The sequence below is a fragment of the Mus caroli genome, unplaced genomic scaffold (assembly GCF_978045245.1).
Source record: "Mus caroli unplaced genomic scaffold, Mus_caroli_1 scaffold_2, whole genome shotgun sequence".
Lineage (NCBI taxonomy): Eukaryota > Metazoa > Chordata > Mammalia > Rodentia > Muridae > Mus > Mus caroli.
Window position 1 is genome coordinate 68,208,795 of NW_028227257.1, and position 17,820 is coordinate 68,226,614.

Below are 17,820 nucleotides of genomic sequence, written 5' to 3' on the forward strand. Positions count from 1 at the left end.
TGGCCATGAGCAGCTGGGGCACCTTACATCATGGTGGACTAGGAAGCAGAGCTCAAGCTAGAAGTACGCCCGGTCTATAACCTTCAGAGGTTCATTCCCAGTGACCCAACTCTATCAACCATAATTTCTATCCACAGGCTCCCTAACCTCCTAAAACAATGCCACAGACTAGAAATCAACAACCAGACCCTGTGGGGGATACTTAACATTTAAACTCTGACGGGAGTCACAGGCATTAAAGACAATACTGAGAACATTCTTGATTATCTTAAGTCTTTATTGATTCCATGCCACAGACAGACAATTAAGACAAAAATCCCTGTACCCACCCTTGTTTTCTTCAGATTGCCAGCACTTGTCATCCTCCATAAAATGAATTTAATAAACTCTTATGAAGTGAAAAAGATAAAAAGCAAACTATCTAGGGAAACAAGGCAGCCAGCGAGAAAAAAAAACCCATTTAGAATTAACAGTTGATTGGACCAGCTAAATAAAGATGCTGTAGCAGTCTCTAAAAATAATCATGAAAGCAGAATGGTGCATGCCTTTGTTCGTACCATAATTGCTGGGACAGTGAGATCGCTTTGTGGGTAAAGTGCTGTCATCAAGCCTGACGGCCTGAGCTTGATTCCAGGGACCCACAGGGTAAAAGATTATTTTTGCAAGTTGTCCTCTGACCTCAATACATACCTGCACATACTCCCACAAGTTTTACTCTGTACTACCCACACACAAATATAAATTTAATATAACTTAATTGCTTAATACGTCTCTAAAGTTTCAAATACAGAGATTAAACCAGAAACAATTACATATGTAAAGTTAAATTTTTTTACTATGTATGTATCAACACAGTTTGATTAGTAAACATACTTTGAATTTCCATGTTAAAATGTAGAAATGGAGGCTAGAGAGATGACTCAGTGTGGGTAAGAGTGATTGCTGCTCGATTATGAGGATGTGACTTCAAATCCCCAACACTCATGTAAAAAGATCATGGTGGCCATGCAGTCTGGTAACTAACCCATGTGCTATAGAAAACAGACTGGGGGATTGCTAAAGACTGATGGCTCCAACCAGAGTTCTACGTTCAGTAAGAGGCCTTCTTTTTTCTTTCTTTCTTTTTTTTTTTTTTTTTTTTTTGGTTTTTTGAGACAGGGTTTCTCTGTATAGCCCTGGCTGTCCTGAAACTCACTTTGTAGACCAGGCTGGCCTCAAACTCAGAAATCCACCTGCCTCCAGAGTGCTGGGATTAAAGGCGTGTGCCACCACGCCCACCTAAGAGACCTTCCATTAAGAGAAGGATATTATAGCTACATACCATCCCACCTCAAAGGTGGGTATTTCCATATTCCACTGTCTGCCCAATCCTAATTCCAGCTTGTTCCTCTTTCTCTTTAGCAGAAGTACCCTGGATCTAGTGAGCTGTTGGGAATGAGCGAGACAATGGACTCTCAAGGCTCTTTCAGGAAAACATGGCTTAGGATTGATTTGTTCCTCAAATGCTGCATGAGAGCCTTTAGTGCCTCAAGATAATATTGAGAATGGAAGATCTCAAACGAACATGACTTGTAGAGATAGCTGAAATCTTTGTAGGGAATAAGAAGAGCTAGGGCCCTGAGATCTTCCTATCTCTAAGCAGAGAAGAGAGGCTTCTTCCTGGCCCCAGCAGAGGCCTGTGCTTTGTCTGTTGTTGCACTGCCTGCTAACAGAAGCAGATACTGAGTTCTCTCCTTTCCTCCTCCTCCTTCCTCCCTCCCCACCCCTCTTAAAATTTAAGTCTCTGTAAAATAAATGAGTTGGTTCGTGGTTCTGGAAGCTGGAAAGTCCAAAATAAAGGTATCAGTTTAAAGTGAGGGCCTTCTTGAGCAATAGAAGAAACAAGTGGACCAAACACCTGTGATAACAAGCCTGCTCTCACATTAATAATACCAATCCATCCAGGAAGGCATTGCCCTCATAGCTTAACACCTGGGCTGAGGCCCATCCTCCCAGTCATGGTGGACCCAGGGTTAAGTTTCTCTCGCTTGCCTTTCTTCCAATCTCATTGAAACCATAAATGTTTGAATTGCATCTTATTTTGTAGTAAAGAAGCTAATAATGTTTATAACGTACAAAAAATAAGGCATTATGCCAGATGAAACATGAGGGCAGCCTCAAAAGTCATGCATAATGAGATTACAATTCCATTCACTTATTCAGTGTGTGCATGTGTGATGTATATAGTATGCACTCATGAGTATGTGAATACATGTTACAATGTACATGCACATGGAGGCCAGTGGATATCAGGTGTCTATTGTCTCGCTCATTCCCAACAGCTCACTAGATCCAGGGTACTTCTGCTAAAGAGAAAGAGGAACAAGCTGGAATTAGGATTGGACAGATAGTGGAATATGCAAATACCCACCTTTGAGGTGGGATGGTATGTAGCTATAATATCCATACTCGGTAGGCTGGGTAGAATGATCTCAAGTTCAAGGCCAGCTTGGGCTACAAAACCAACAACTTAAAAAAAAAAGATTTATTCATTTCATTTATGTGTATACACTGTCGCTGTCTTCAGACACATCAGAAGACGGCATTGGAAGATAGTTTTAAGCCACCATGTCATTGCTGGGAATTAAAACGCAGGATCTCTGGAAGACAATCAGTGCTCTTAACTGCTGAGCCATCTCTCCAGCCCTCCAACAACTTTTAAAACCTAGAAAACTGTCATCTTTCTAGAACATGTTCTGAAATATTACATACAGTAAAAGTGGTTCAGTTTATAGACTAATCCTACACACACTAAAATTTGGACAAATATATTTAAGAAACCTATTATCTTTTAACCAGATTTTAAAACATATTTTTCCTAGGAACTGTAAATGATCAAATAAAAACCCTAGTGTCCCTACTGAGTTGTCAATTATAGGAGCCCCAAGAGTACTCCCAAACAAGATCAGCTCCTGCCATTCCTTTTGGCTGCCCAGCAGAACTATACAAAAAGACACTATTGCTGAAGATAATACACTTTGGTTGCATGAATGGAGAAATCCAGGTGGAACTGACCTGGGACCTTTCTCTCTGCTGGCTAGCTTCCATAATGCCAGAAGGCACTACGAAGGCCATTCAGAGAAAGAACACCAACAGTCTCTGCAGTGATTTTAATATGCTTGGTCCAGACAGTGGCAGTGTTAGGAGCTGTGACCTTGTTGGAGGAAGTGTGTCACTTTGGGGTGGGCTTTGAGACCCTTCTCCTGGTTGCCTGGAAGCCAGTCTTCTGTTTGCCTTTGGAACAAGATGTAGAACTCTCAGCTCCTCCAGCGTCATGCCTGCCTGGATGCTGCCATGCTTCTTCTGTCTGATGATCATTGAACTGAACCTCAGAACCTGTTAGCCAACCCCAATTAAACGTTGTTCTTTGTAAGAGTTGCCTTGGTCATGGTGTCCCATCACAGCAGTGGAAACCCTAAGGCAGTCTCACCACCTGTAAACTGTGAACTACAAGGCCAACCTGTGAAGCAAGATGTGCTCACTTGTACAAGAGTGACATTACTGTGAGGGGTTAACTAGGTGCTCTCTGGCTGATATGGTGGCCTGTGACACAGGAGGGAATTCTGTCTGGTATTGTACAGCCTGTCAAGAACCTCAAAGAGTAGAGATCGTAAGCCCTAGAGGGGAACTGCAAATTGTTTACTCGTTAAACTGACAAAGCATCAAACTCCCTGAGAATAAGTAGTGGATGACTGTTCAGCACTAACCAAGACTTTTATACCATTCTCTGTGAGGCTCTGGGAGCTTCACAGAAGTAGGAGTAGAATTTAAGAGCTGGAAGACAGAGAAAAGGACTACAACATGCCATCTTCTGGGAAACACAGATACCACAACCTCAAAGTAGCTATAGATGCCTACACTGTGTCTGCAAAAGGATGGGCCTGTTAACAGGTATGGATGGAGGAAGGGCTTAGGGGACCACAGCCCCCACTGATAAACTATTTGTTAATGATAGACACAGGGAAAAAGGGAGTCATTGCCTTCAGTTGTGTATCCATTGGTGATTCCACCAGGCTCTAAGGAATAGTTCCAAGGTAATGCTCGCACAGATGGCTCTTGCTAAATTTAGTGAGACACAAAATTAAATCAAAATTCAAGAAGCTGGGAAAGGGACTGGGATGGATGAGAAAGGGTGTCAGAGACGGGAGAGGAATAACAGGATAGAGACAGTAATCACAATACAGTGTATTATGTACTTATGTACGTATGTATGTATGTATGTATGTATGTATTTATAAACTGTATTGTTTTCAACTACTCCCTTGAATGCTAAGTTCAAAAAAAAAAAATCCAAGAAATAGAGATCTGTTAAGGAGAATTAGAAGCAAAGGATACTGACAAGAATGGATAAATATGCCGGGCGTGGTGGCACACGCCTTTAATCCCAGCACTCGGGAGACAGAGGCAGGTGGATTTCTGAGTTCGAGGCCAGCCTGGTCTACAGAGTGAGCTCCAGGTCAGCCAGGGCTATACAGAGAAACCCTGTCTCGAAAAAACCAAACAATAAAATAAAATAAAAATAGAATGGATAAATATCAATATAATTATGCTGTATAAAAGAAGACAATAATACTCTATCATTTTATTCATATAAAACTCTCATAAATGCAAATAAGAGAGTAGTGACAGAAAAAACCTAGCTGTTGCTTGCAAACCAGGGAATTGGCTAAAGTACATTATAAAGAGCACAGGAAATTTTTGTGGGAACTGAAAATGTTCATTATCTTGATTATGGTGACTGTTTTACAAGTACATGCATGTATGAAAACTCATTAAATGCTACATTTATGTAGTGAGTTTTATGTTACCTATACCTCAATGAAACATTAAAAAAATAATGATTGAGGAAAATAGTTCCAACATTTTGTTTTAAAAGGTTGATATTTCTAAATACAAAGATCTAAAACAAACAAAACAAAAACATCAAGAGAGAAGAGATACTGGCAGGAAATTCACTGTTTTTGCAGTTTGAAATTTCCTGCAATAGAAACTACTTTTCTAAAAATATTAAGACTATCACTCATCTTTCCGCAATTCATAATACAACTGAAGAAATAAGGTCAAATACAGTGGTGCATTCCTATAACCCCAGTACCTGGAGGCCTAAGCAGAAGGACCACAAGTTTGAAACTAGTCCTCTGCATGTCAATCAATCAAATGAAGTACATAGGTTAAATCACAAGCAGCTGCAAGCTGAGACATAGAGTTGGTATGTCTGAGTACTGACAGATATTGATAAACGGAGTCATCAAAGCCAGGGACAATCAGTCATGCCATTCACAGGAAATGGAGACGGACCAGACCTGGAGTTAATGGAGGAGTTCGATGTGGTTGTGTGTAATTTTTTATGGTATGCAGAGAATGAAAACAGAAGTTCAGATAAAAAGCTACTGGAGTAAAAGCAAGGAGTTGGGAGAAAGACAGTGGCGGCTTCTTAGGCTCTTGCTCCAGAGCTGACATTTCTAACACTGATATTAGGATCTTTTTCCACAAGATGTTCTGCTGCAGTAAGAAGAACACAGGAAGTAAATAAGGGAACCCAACCCGCCTTCTATACAGGGCTTACTGGATTAAAATCATTTTATCTATGTGTTTATGTGCCATATGCAATTTCTACCATGTGCATGTTACACCTATATGAAAATTTTCCTTTAAACGGGATTTTTTTATTATTATTTTATTTAAGTAAAAAACACCTAGTATAATTTCGGCAATACACATAGATTTCTCTTGCTTTTGTTTTTTTTTGTTTTTTTGTTTTTTTCTGTTTTTAAACAGGTGTCACTCTGTAGCTCAGGGTGGCCCTAAACTTGTTCTAATGATTCCCCTGCTAGATAATGCAGCACCAGCCAACATACCCAGCTTCTAACATTTTAAAGTAATTCTAAAAGTTAATTATTTTACATTGTCTACATCCTAGCACTAACCCTTAGTCCTGAAGTCTCCACCTCACAGGTAAGGATGCGCCTTCCTACATATATGACAGGTAGAGAGATACTCTGGGACAGTCAGATTAAGCCAAGCTTCCTGCTTCTTCAGCTGTCTCAATTTTTGGCACACTTTAGAAAAATACAGTATACTTGGAAATAGTCCATACCAAATAAAAGAGCAATACAGCACACACAAAGTTTGACAAGGAATAAATTTTCATCAAATTCTGAGGAATTCATATTTACAAAAGAAATAAAGTCTCAGAATTAGTAATTAAGAGAATACAGATGCCTAGTAGTATAAGAGTTTTTAAAATGTTTATTATCATTACAAATGTATGCATATCTATACATAAAACACACACACATATGTAGGAATGGAGCAAAGGGACATGGAAAGGCTTGGAGAAAAGGGGAAGGGGAAATGATGTCATTGTATTTTAATTTATATTAAATAAAAATTTTAAAGTATGTTTAAAAAGTACAGGACTGCAGTGCCGGGAGGAAAGGCTGTGCTATGCACGGATTCTCCACCTGAGTCTGTACACTGATGTAACCCAGATTTCTTGGCACCTCGCTTTTCTGATCTACCATGGTTCAGTGGTTGCTGTGGGAAAGAAGTAAGTCAATACTGTTAAATGCCTGGGTAACCCTGCCTCAGCTACTCACCTAGCATTGCCTAGCAATGGCAACTGCTATTATTACTATAATGCTGATAACATTTTGTATGTAAAATATCTTCCTCTTTCAATCTGCCAAAACCAAAAAATACTAGTTTCTTTAGAGGTTACCACCCGATAATCTCCTTTCTCTGCATGTCCAAATTTGGACTGAAATTTGAAACTCTTTCAAATCTTCAATTTCATGGTGAACTTGGACATACTGCTTAAGTTTTAGAAAGTTGTATCCTGGGGATAGAGAGATGGCTCAGCGGGTCCAGAGGCCATGAGTTCAATTCTCAGCAACCACATGGTGGCTCACAACCACCTGATACTCTCTTCTAGTGTGTCTGAAGACAGCTATAGTGTACTTGTATAAAATAAATAAATCTTTTTTAAAAAAGTATCATATGCTAAATTATACATAATACATTCTTTACTGCCAACTAAATATTTAGTATAGAATATAAAAGTAATAAGCAATATTTAAAATCAAATGAGGACATTGGGGGCTTTTAATTTTTGAGACAGGGTCTCACTATATGCTTTTACCTCAGCCTTCCAAGTACTCAGACTGCAGGCATGCGCCACCACACCCACTTACAAGTGTATTTTTATAGAGCTTTTATCTTTATAGCGTTCAATCTTCAATCTGGTATGTCTCTTGTGGGGCCAAAGTAGCAGACAGTACATAAGGGTTGGGATACCATGCAAGAAATCCTGGGAGTGAGCTATCCTAACAAATCAGTGGTTAAGCAGTGTAGAAATAGAACCGGCAAATGTTTAAGTCTGGGAGTGCCACATGTCAAGTCCACAGTGTTTCAAGATGCAAAGACTGTAGGCAAACACATTCAGATTTATAGTTCTTGCTCTTTTTCCATGTTCTATGTATGTGTGGTATATATGCATGTTTGTGCTTTGCATGTATGTGGACATGCATGTAAAGGTCTAAGATACCAAGGTTGCTTAGGCAAACCCAGAACTCACCAAGGCAGTTAGGCTGCTAGCCAGCATACTCTGGAACTCTCTTCTTTACAAGGCTGGAAAGGCAGGCAGGCTGACATGCCCAGCAGGCATGTGAACTCTAGTCCTCACACTTTCAGAGCAAGTATTCCAACCACTGAGCTACCTCCCTAACTCCAAAATTTGTATTCTTATTTTTAGGTATAATAAAAATCATGACAAAATTATTGAGAAGATACTTGCGGGACATGTGAAGCCTTCTTACAATTCTGGAATACTGGAGTGCAGTGCAGGCAGAAAAACACAGCTCACCTGCCAGTTTCAAAACTTTTAACTCAGATTTTATAACATGCAGATCTGTTTCTGTTTTCACGGTCCGTAAAAATCCCATGTAAACAGATACAGAAAGGAAGAAAAAGTTTTTTGTTTTTTGTTTTTTTTTTTGGTTTTTCGAGATAGGGTTTCTCTGTGTAGTCGTGGCTGTCCTGGAACTCACTCTGTAGGCCAGGCTGACCTCGAACTCAGAAATCCACCTGCCTCTGCCTCCCGAGTGCTGGGATTAAAGGCGTGCGCCACCACGCCCGGCTAAGAAAAAGTTTTTTAAAAATTTCTTTTGAGATGGGGTCTCCAGGCTGGTCTGGAATTTGCTACCTAAGTCAAGCTAGCCTTGAACTCAGAGATCCCTCTGCTCTGTCTCTGTTCCTAAATGCTGGATTAAAGGAATGTGTGGAGACAGAGGTCTGGCTCTTACCCAGGCTAGGGATACAAGTGTATGCCAACACATCTCACTGGAAATCTTCATTCCAAAAAATAATCTATATAGAGAATTTGTAATTGTCTAGTTCAACCTATTTTAGTTTTAGTCAATGAGACAACACTGTCAAAGCCACCATTTAAAGAATATTTCACGGGTAACAAGTACAACTAATAGGTAGCTAATAGTTACATCTTATGAGTTACTAAGATCTAATCTTTAATTCATAGAACTCTCACAGTATGCTCTTCTACCAGGTTCCCATGGAGCGGCTGTTTGCTAACAACAGAGGGTATTTTCTCTACTTCCTTAGGTCAGTTTCGGAAACTTCCCTTAGACCTCTGTTTGCAACCTACTGAACGTCTCCAATCTGCTATCTGTGTCTAGTGAGGCACACATGGCAGTCCATATTTACCTAATCCATAAGCTGATTTGAGGAGCAAGGAGATTTAGAGCAGTTATTTAATGAAAATATTTTTATGAATTTAATATTTAAATCAAGAAATGAATGTAGTATATATATATATATGTATATATATATACACACACACACACACATATATATATATATATATATATATATATATACATATATGATTAAGAAAATGCAATAAAGAGATAAGGTCTGTAACAGTCCTATAAAATAGTTTACATTTTTCTTTGAGAAAGAGCCTCACTGTATAGCCCAGTCTGGCTTCAAACTCATTATTCCCCTACCTGAGTCTGGGATTACAGGCTTCTACCACTATACCTAAACAACAACAACAAAAATGTTTAATAATCCTCCTATCAAACTCAGTGGGCCAAGCACACAGGACTTAACAAAATGATGCAATGGGGAGCACTGGTAACTAGGCACCGCCTCCAGGACAGGCTACCTGGCAAGTACTGGCCTGGAGGGGGTAGCAAACTCACACTCAGGAGGAAGAGATGAAATGGATGAGCTTTGCTGACCAGACTCTACCTCTCCTCCCTCACCTCTTCTTTGCCACATGCCCTGAGATTGTCCCAACTTTTGTGTCTCATAAGAGCTCAACTCTCTCCTGATATCTTCAAACTATTCCCATTCTTGGTGATTTTTCTCTGTGTCCCCCCTTAAAAATCATTTGGATCCCCTACTCAGATACCTAGCTACAATGTCCTCCAGGCATTTCAGTATTCTTCCAACATCAGTTATCCAAACCTTTTCCTTTTTCTCAATGAACCACTAATCATAATGTAAGAAATAGGTATTCATATTTGTTAAGTGTGATGTCATACATGTATCTATGAATTATCTATTCCATACAGTCCTTGTAGCCACCTTGTAAAGTAGGCATTGGCTTTATTAATGAAGAGAGAAGCTAAACAACCTGCAGAAAGTCACCCAAGTACTAATTATTACAAATTGTCACTATTACCAATTAGGTGTAATTAGTAGGTCTGGGATTCATAGCCAGATCCCTGACTCTAAAGCCATTTTTCTGCCTTTGATAAAATTTACACCTTGGAACATTAGGAGAAGTCCCACAGTTGGCCTAAAGTCTGGTGAATTGAAAGGCTGAGAGCATGCCTAGTCACCTGTTTGCTAAGCAGCTTAGGAGCCTGAGATACCAACGATCTGACAAAGTCTCTGTCTCAGGCTGCTTACTCTCAGTCTGGTGTGGGGACAGAGGGTAACACAGGTGTGGCATTGCTACTTCTACAGGCTTGCTGCCAAGAAAACAGTGCAGGGGAAAAAGGTACATGTTTCAGAAAGCTGAGGTTCTGCTTTCCTTCAGAAACTCCAGCAGGGTCTATTGCAGACTTTGTAGTACCCTATGCGGCAATAACCACTATACTTATTTTACTTACGTACAACTTATGAAAATGTCCTTATGTAACCTAATAGCATGTACAATATATTCACACTAGTGATAATAAATACATTTAAAAATTATTTTCCTTAAAAAAAAAAAACTGGGCTGGGTGTCCTAAAAAAAATTATTTTATGTAAAAGTGAGTTTGGATTAGTCCTATTTTCATATTTCTACTTTATCGCAAGTTATTTTATAGTTCAAATAAGTATATTAATAGCATGTACTAGATATTTTTCTTGTCACACTGATGCAAAGAAAAAAGGAAGGATGGGGTGTTACACAAGTGGCCAGGGTTTGAAGTAATAAAACAAAATAGCAAACTAGGTAGTATCTTTATTAGTATATATCCATTGTACAAAACAGTAGGCTTCAACGAGTTTCTTCCTTCCTTTCCTTCCTTGCTTTCTTTTGTTCTTTCTTTTAACTTAGAAGAGCAAGGGGCTCAAATTCACTACATTTCTAGCAAATGTGTCCAGGAAGGAGAGAAATAAACCTTCAATAACAAGAAAAAAAAATCTCTTTTCTTCTTACTTAACTTTATGGTAAAGACAACTGAGATAATACATTTCCAGTAGTTGTTCACTTGTCAAATATTAGTATATTCAAGTGCACACTCTCTGAAATGTTACGGAAAACACCAAATAAAAGACTCTTATTAAATTTGAGTTAGCTTCTTTTTTTTTTTTTTTAAGATTTATTTGATTTATTACATGTAGGTACACTGTAGCTGTCTTCAGATACCAGAAGAGGAAATCAGGTCTTGTTACAGATGGTTGTGAGCCACCATGTGGTTGCTGCGATTTGAACTCAGGACCTCCAGAAAAGCAGTTACTGCTCTTAACTGCTGAGCCATCTCTCCAGCCCAGAGTTAGCTTATATCTGTTGCTTCTTCCTTTTTCAAAGCAGTTTTATGGGAGAAAATATTTTAAGCCTAATAATGTTGTATTATTAATAAAGCTGGGTTCCATCAAAACTTTTATGGCTTTCTAGGTGGCTGTTAATAGACTGAATAATTTTATTACTCTTCTCTAACCCCTCTTACCAAAAAAACAAATTTCTCAAAACAATGAGACTGGTAAAGATGAAGTAATTAAAGGCAGAGGAAAACAGCACAAAAAAAAAATGAGAGATGAGATATATCATTTATATTTTGTGACATTATTCAAGACAGCCTAAACACTAAAGGATTTGAAACCATCAGCAAATGAGAAAGGGTAACTTCACATACACCCAGGCCTGAGAGACTGACTCTGCTAGCTCTTCTACCTAAAGTCATAGAAAAGCAGGTTAAAGTCAAGATAGCATAGACTAACTCACAGTTCACTGCTATTCAGCAAAGCAAAAATTACATAGTGGGCAAAACATTTACATGTTTTACATTTTAATCTACCTTCTTTACTGGCTCCTGACAAAGTCTCTCACTCCAAGAATGAGGGTGAATAAATGGAACGTCTCCTATACCAACACTTCTCTCCATCTCAAGTTCAAGGTTCCGAACCACAGCTGCCAGTCACAAGAAAGAGCTACAGAGAAATTGTGCATTTCCCTTAACTTTTCCCACATACAGATGTTGCTAACGATTTACAAATTTTAAAAAATAAGAGTCAAAGTGTAACTATACTTAATACCACAGTATTAATACTTTAATTGCATGTTTAAAAATCCCAAACCACAGTTCCCCAGGAAAGTCTGTCAACATTCAGAGGCCACAGAGAGATGAGCACATTCATTAAATACTTTCATTAAACCCGATGCTATGCTGATCACCTCAATGCGGAACCAATGTACTTTTTCTTTAAGTTATTAGAACATTTGTTACTGATTTACTGTGTACCGGGTAAATTGAGGCAGAGTTCTGAATAACCGCAGGTTCACAAGTAAAAAGTCCACAGAACAAAACTACTGAACCATGCTCCTTTTGGATATATTATATAAACGGCTAAGATTAAAAGGCCAATATCTGTTTGGTTCAAAGCTTTTTCTAGATAGAATCTAAGCCATCTGAGCGAAAACTGAATTCTAAAATCTGCATAAATGACTTTTACTGTCTTTCTTTGTGCTTGAAAACTCTTTTCATACATTGCTACCGATCAATTTCACCTGTTGGTAATGGACACAGAAAACTCTTTGTAGAGGAAAAAACAAACCGCTTCGTGGAAAAAAAAAAAAAAAAAAAGGCACGTTATCAGATATACGGGGAGTGAAACAACTGAAAAACACGCCTTTTCTCCATCGGCATCCGTAAGCAACAGTTTGAAGACTGATGGCCAAGTTACCACTTCCTTCACGAAAACTAGTCTGTGGGTCCCCCAACGCTACAAGCGCAGGACTTACCTGGTTCTTGGGGATCCTGAATCCGGGCTTTTACTTCTGCTGAGCTGGGCTCAGGAGAGAGGGGGACAGCTGCCCCCTCCTCTGGGTCTTCTACCTTGGTCACAGTGAAGTGCGGCATTGTTCTTACAGACAGACCCTTGCTTTCAGCGTTTAAATTCCTTCCCCTGCGTCCCTGCCTCTCTCCCTCCACACTCAGAGCACAGCCTAGGGAGACAGTGGCTGGGAATCGGGAAGTACTGAGCCCACGTGACCACAGCCCCAAGGGAGTGGGACGCTTAAAGACACGCCTTCCGCCCTGTTTATCATTCTTTTAAAAGGCTTAAGCACTCCACCCCTAGCTTATTGTTATTAACCTGTAGAACTCCAACTGTCTGGGCTGTTTCTCCAGGCGGCAGAAAGCTAAAGCCCTGTCGGAGTTCATCAAGAGCTGTCCACCCTGTGTCTCCCACTTGTTTCCTTTACTTAATTTATTGCCACTTCTCTGGGTTCCATCATCTCAACCTTACTCACATCTGTCCTTTTACTTCACACGAGAAAGATCAGGGAACAGTTTATTTCACAAACTACCTTCTTTAATGAAGACTGGCACTATGTCAACTCAGAAAACAAAAGGATGGTTTCCATTGTTGCTTAAGTTCAAAGCATATGAGAAAACCTTGCAAGAGTCAGTGAAAGGCTTCTCTCCTCCTTCAGGTGAAACATCTACTTAGCCAATATTTAATGACACGTCATATTTTATAAACAACACAGTTTTAGATGTCCAGATGCTTGCAAGGACATTCAAGAAGAGAACTAATTTTATCAAAAGCACAAGTAAAAGAGAAAACTGTTTTTAAAGTTTTAAATTGGTATGTAAAGGAAGCTTCAACATAACTGTTTTAAGGAAAAAGATATCCTTAAGGTGCCTGTAGTCCCATAACATAGGAACATACTTTACTCCACAATAACATTGAAGAGCTGTATCAAGTGCTCAGCTGATTAAACAGGCAGGGAGATAGATACGTAAATTAAGCTTTAGGTTACTTTCCATGTTGATATCATAGCAAGACTTTGTCATTAGAAATGTCTTCTACCAGACAAGACTGAGTAAAATGTGCTGACTAGAGAATAAATGTGATCATCATTCATTCAAAGCACACCACCTCTACAGTAGTCAGTCCTACGCTGTGCTCTGCATTGCACTAGAAACTCTACATCAGTCTCATTAACTCACTGCACAAACATTTAGATACAAAAGATGACTAAAGTCATGGTGAATGGTAAGGCAAACTTTAAAATACCCAAAGCCTATGGTAGGCAACATAGACTGAGTAAATTTAAAAGAAAGTTCACAAGTACTTAACTTCTACTTCATATGTTCCTGATAGTCATGGTTTGCGGTCAGTCATTCACCTGGGGAGCTTTTAAATATTGATGCTTTGGATCTTAGATATTTCTATTTAACTGCTTTAGCAATAGGGCTTGGATCCTAAGACTTTTAAAAGTCCCTTCATGGGGCTGGAGAGATGGTTCAGTGGTTAAGAGCACTGGCTGCTCTTCCTGAGTTCAATTCTTAGCAACCACATGGTGGCTCACAACCATCTGTAATGGGATCTGATGCCCTCTCTTCTGGTGTGTCTGAAAAGAGCAACAATGTATACACATATATAAAATAAGTAAATAAATTGTTTTTTTTAAAGTCCCTTCACATCGTTTTAATGTGCAACCAAGGTTTAAATAGAAGACTGCTGTAGAAGTTAAATTTATCATCAGAAAAGTCTACCTATGTCTCTTTTTAAAAATATTTTCGCCTGGCAGTAGTGGTGCACGCCTTTAATCCCAGCACTTGGGAGGCAGAGGCAGGTGGATTTCTGAGTTCAAGGTCAGCCTGGTCTACAGAGTGAGTTCCAGGACAGCCAGGGCTATACAGAGAAACCCTGTCTCGAAAAACCAAAATAAATAAATAAATAAATAAATAAATAAATAAATAAATAAAAATATTTTTATCTCAGCAGGAGTGGGTGGGTTGGGGAGCAGGGGGAGGGGATAGGGGATTTTCAGAGGGGAAACTAGGAAAGGGGATAGCATTTGAAATGTAAATAAAGAAAATATCTAATAAAAAATAAAAGAAGGGGGCTGGTGAGATGGCTCAGCGGGTAAGAGCACCCGACTGCTCTTCCGAAGGTCCGGAGTTCAAATCCCAGCAACCACATGGTGGCTTACAACCATCCATAAGGAGATCTGACTCCCTCTTCTGGAGTGTCTGAAGACAGCTACAGTGTACTTACACATAATAAATAAAAATAAATAAATAAATAAAAATAAAAGTAAAAAAAAGAAGAAAGTAAGAGTGGAAATGAAAAAATAATTTTTTTCATCTCTCTCTTGTCCCCTCGCCCATTCCCCCATGTGTGTCTTTTGAGATAGGACCTCACTATGTATCCCTGTCTACCCATGAACTCAAAGAGAGCCACCTGCCTGTTTCTCCAGTGCTGGAAATCAAGGTATGCACCACCTTACCTGGCTTATTTAATATCTATTTCTTTAAAATAAAATTTCTTTTTGTGTGTGTGTTTTGTCCCTATTTATAACTCAGCTACTCCACTGATTTATTTGAAAGAACTTAAAAGTGCCAATCTGTCAAAGATTTCACTCTTATATTGAGAGTTCAACAGTCATTAAAACTTTTGGTTCCAGTACATTTTCTAATTGGACTCTGCCTTTCACACTTACCTTATGAAGAGCTGGACTGTGTTCTGTAGTTGGTGGACAGAAACACTATTTACAAACATGTATATAGCTGCTGGGTATAAGCCTAGATCCAAAGGCTGGAGAGCGCTTAGCAGTTAAGAGAACATTCTTAGGCATTCTTGAGGACTCAAGTTCAAATCCCAGCATCTACAGCAGGCAGCTTACAACTGCCTGTAACTCTAGTCCCAAGGAGTCTGATGCCTCTCTTCTCATTTACACATACCTACATGCATGTGAATGCATATGGACATGAACACACATGCTCAAAATTAAATCTTAAAAAAAAAAGACTAAATCTAAATGTTATCGTCTCACTCTCCTCTTCTCTAAAGTCCATCAAACTAAACAAGTAGGAATGTGACAAAGTCCTGTTATTAAACTCTATGACAGGAGTAATTTATTTACCAACTCAGTGTTTTGTACCACAGTGGTCAGCAATTTTACAGTTCTCTCTGGGGATGAATTGTAGATAGACGTGCAGGCCATAGAACACTGAAGATGAAGTAACATTAAGATGAATGATGTGGACAGAAAATAATTACATAAAGGTGAGACATCATACACAGAAAACACAATGCACTGTCACAATAATATACTAACACAGTCCCACTGAGACAGCTAAAATTAAAAAGACCAAATGTGGCAACAAAGTAGAATGAAAGAAAGGACCCTCAAACACTGTGGCCGCGGCTGCTAAGGTGTATAACTATAGCAAAGAGTCTGGACTTGCCCCAGCAATCAACAACTTCACTCTCAAGCATTTACTCCTAACAATCAAACTGTGCTCCACAAAATGTTTATATTCCTGACATCTCTAAAGTGGAAATACCATAGATATCCATTTATAAGAAAAAAAAAACTATAGAGTCAAAGTATATTTACTATTCAAGATTTTAAAAATGACCAACAGATAAACACAATATGAATGTGTTTGCAGCGCTTTAAGGTTTTAAAACAGTCTATGGCATGGAAAGCCAGATGACATCTGTCTAGGTGTTGTTAAAACAGATAAATGGATAAAGAAAACATGGGTTGTTTTTTTTTTTAAAGTACAACCAGAAATCATCACGTTAAGCAAATAAGCTGTGCTCAGAATGACAACTACATACTGTACTGTAGCTTGTATGTGGAGTTTAGACTTTAGAGAGAGCGACTGATGAAGAGTCAGGGTACCAGTGAGGGGAAGGAAAGGAGGCAATGAGGAGAACAGGATCAAAGTACATAACACATGGGCGTGAAAATGTTAGAACATAACCTACTGTTATATGCTAATGGCCTTTCTAATTAGTACAATGGTTGCCTCTGAGAAGGTGGAGTGGAGATTAGCTGGGCTCCAACACAGCAAAACTTCCTGAAATGATGACACTAGAGATCTTGCTAGCACTTAGGTGTATGCATTTGTCAGTTTCAGTCAATTCACTTGGAATGTCCCTTTGCATTTCACTGTATAAGTTTACTTCAGAAGAAAAAGCCTTGAACAAATTCTAAGCTTTAAATAATAATACACATTCAAGTTTGTGGGAAAGTGAACTGGTATCTCAATTTACCTTGAAATGCAGAACCTTGGATATAAACTACACAAAGATTTCTTAAACTCAGGAATAAAAAGACAAGACTTATGATTAAAACAAACAGCTGACAAAGGACAATAAACAAAAGGCTAAGAAGCATTTGAAAACATACTCCCTGTCAGGGATCATCAAGGACAGCACATATAAATACCTTGGGGAAAGTTCTAGCTTTTTATAAATCTAAAACATACTTTTACCATGTGACCCAGCAAACCCTCTTGGCATTTTTAACCAAGAGTACTAAAAGATGCAGTTATCAAAAAAAAAAAAAAAGTATGCATATAGCAGCTTTCTTCACAATGGCCCAAATAGTAAACAGCCCAGTATCTATAAATCAATAGGATAAACACTTCAGTAGATTTAGACAGCAGACCATTACTCAACAATGACTAGGAATAATCGGGTTAATTTAACACCATTATGATTAAACTTAGAGATTATGCATTATAGACAACACAAATGAAACATATCAGTGTTATTGGGGGTGAAGCATTTTGATTCCTACAACTTTAAAATGCTTTAAAAATAGATTAATGAAGCAGAAAGCTATAGTCACCCAAGGAATAAAAATTATGTGCTCACTGCAGACGTCCTTCAAGTTTTCTGTCTGTTTGACTAATTTCCTAATGAAACCTAAGGAAATATGGGGTCACGTTCCTTTTCACACACAGGTTCTAGAGCTGCATAAATGCTTTGCTTGTGCTTCAGTTTAGAGCCCTGGATGTTGAGAGTTGATGTGCAGGTGTGAAATATTTACACTGTCACATTTTAAAAATGTGTGGCATTTAAAATTAATAAGATACTAAGGCCAGCCCAGGGGCCTTTATGCAAAGGAACATTTTTAATGTCTCCCTTCTACAGTGTTGTTTACATTAGGATCAAAATAGACAAAATTTTCTTTGCTAATAGTTTCAGTAAAATGTTTATTTGTAACTATCTTTAAATTGTCAGAAGAGTCATCCTTTAAAAGAAGGAGACTAGTTGCAGTAATTATTTTTAAAT

General features: G+C 38.7%; 1 protein-coding gene across 4 annotated transcripts in view; it reads right to left on the reverse strand.

The window, feature by feature from the left end:
* Nucleotides 1-17,820, reverse strand: part of Slc12a6 (solute carrier family 12 member 6) — a 99,681-nt gene that overhangs the window by 66,568 nt on the left and 15,293 nt on the right. Inside the window, exon 1 of one of the 4 annotated variants that reach the window (XM_085834583.1) lies at nucleotides 12,518-13,201. The exons of 2 other annotated variants lie outside the window; for them this stretch is intronic. In XM_085834583.1, coding sequence (XP_085690709.1) covers nucleotides 12,518-12,635 — 118 coding nt within the window. In that variant the 5' untranslated portion in view covers nucleotides 12,636-13,201. Of the gene's footprint in view, nucleotides 1-12,517; nucleotides 13,202-17,820 lie in introns of those variants that run through there. One more of the 4 variants, XM_085834584.1, reaches the window with a different exon arrangement.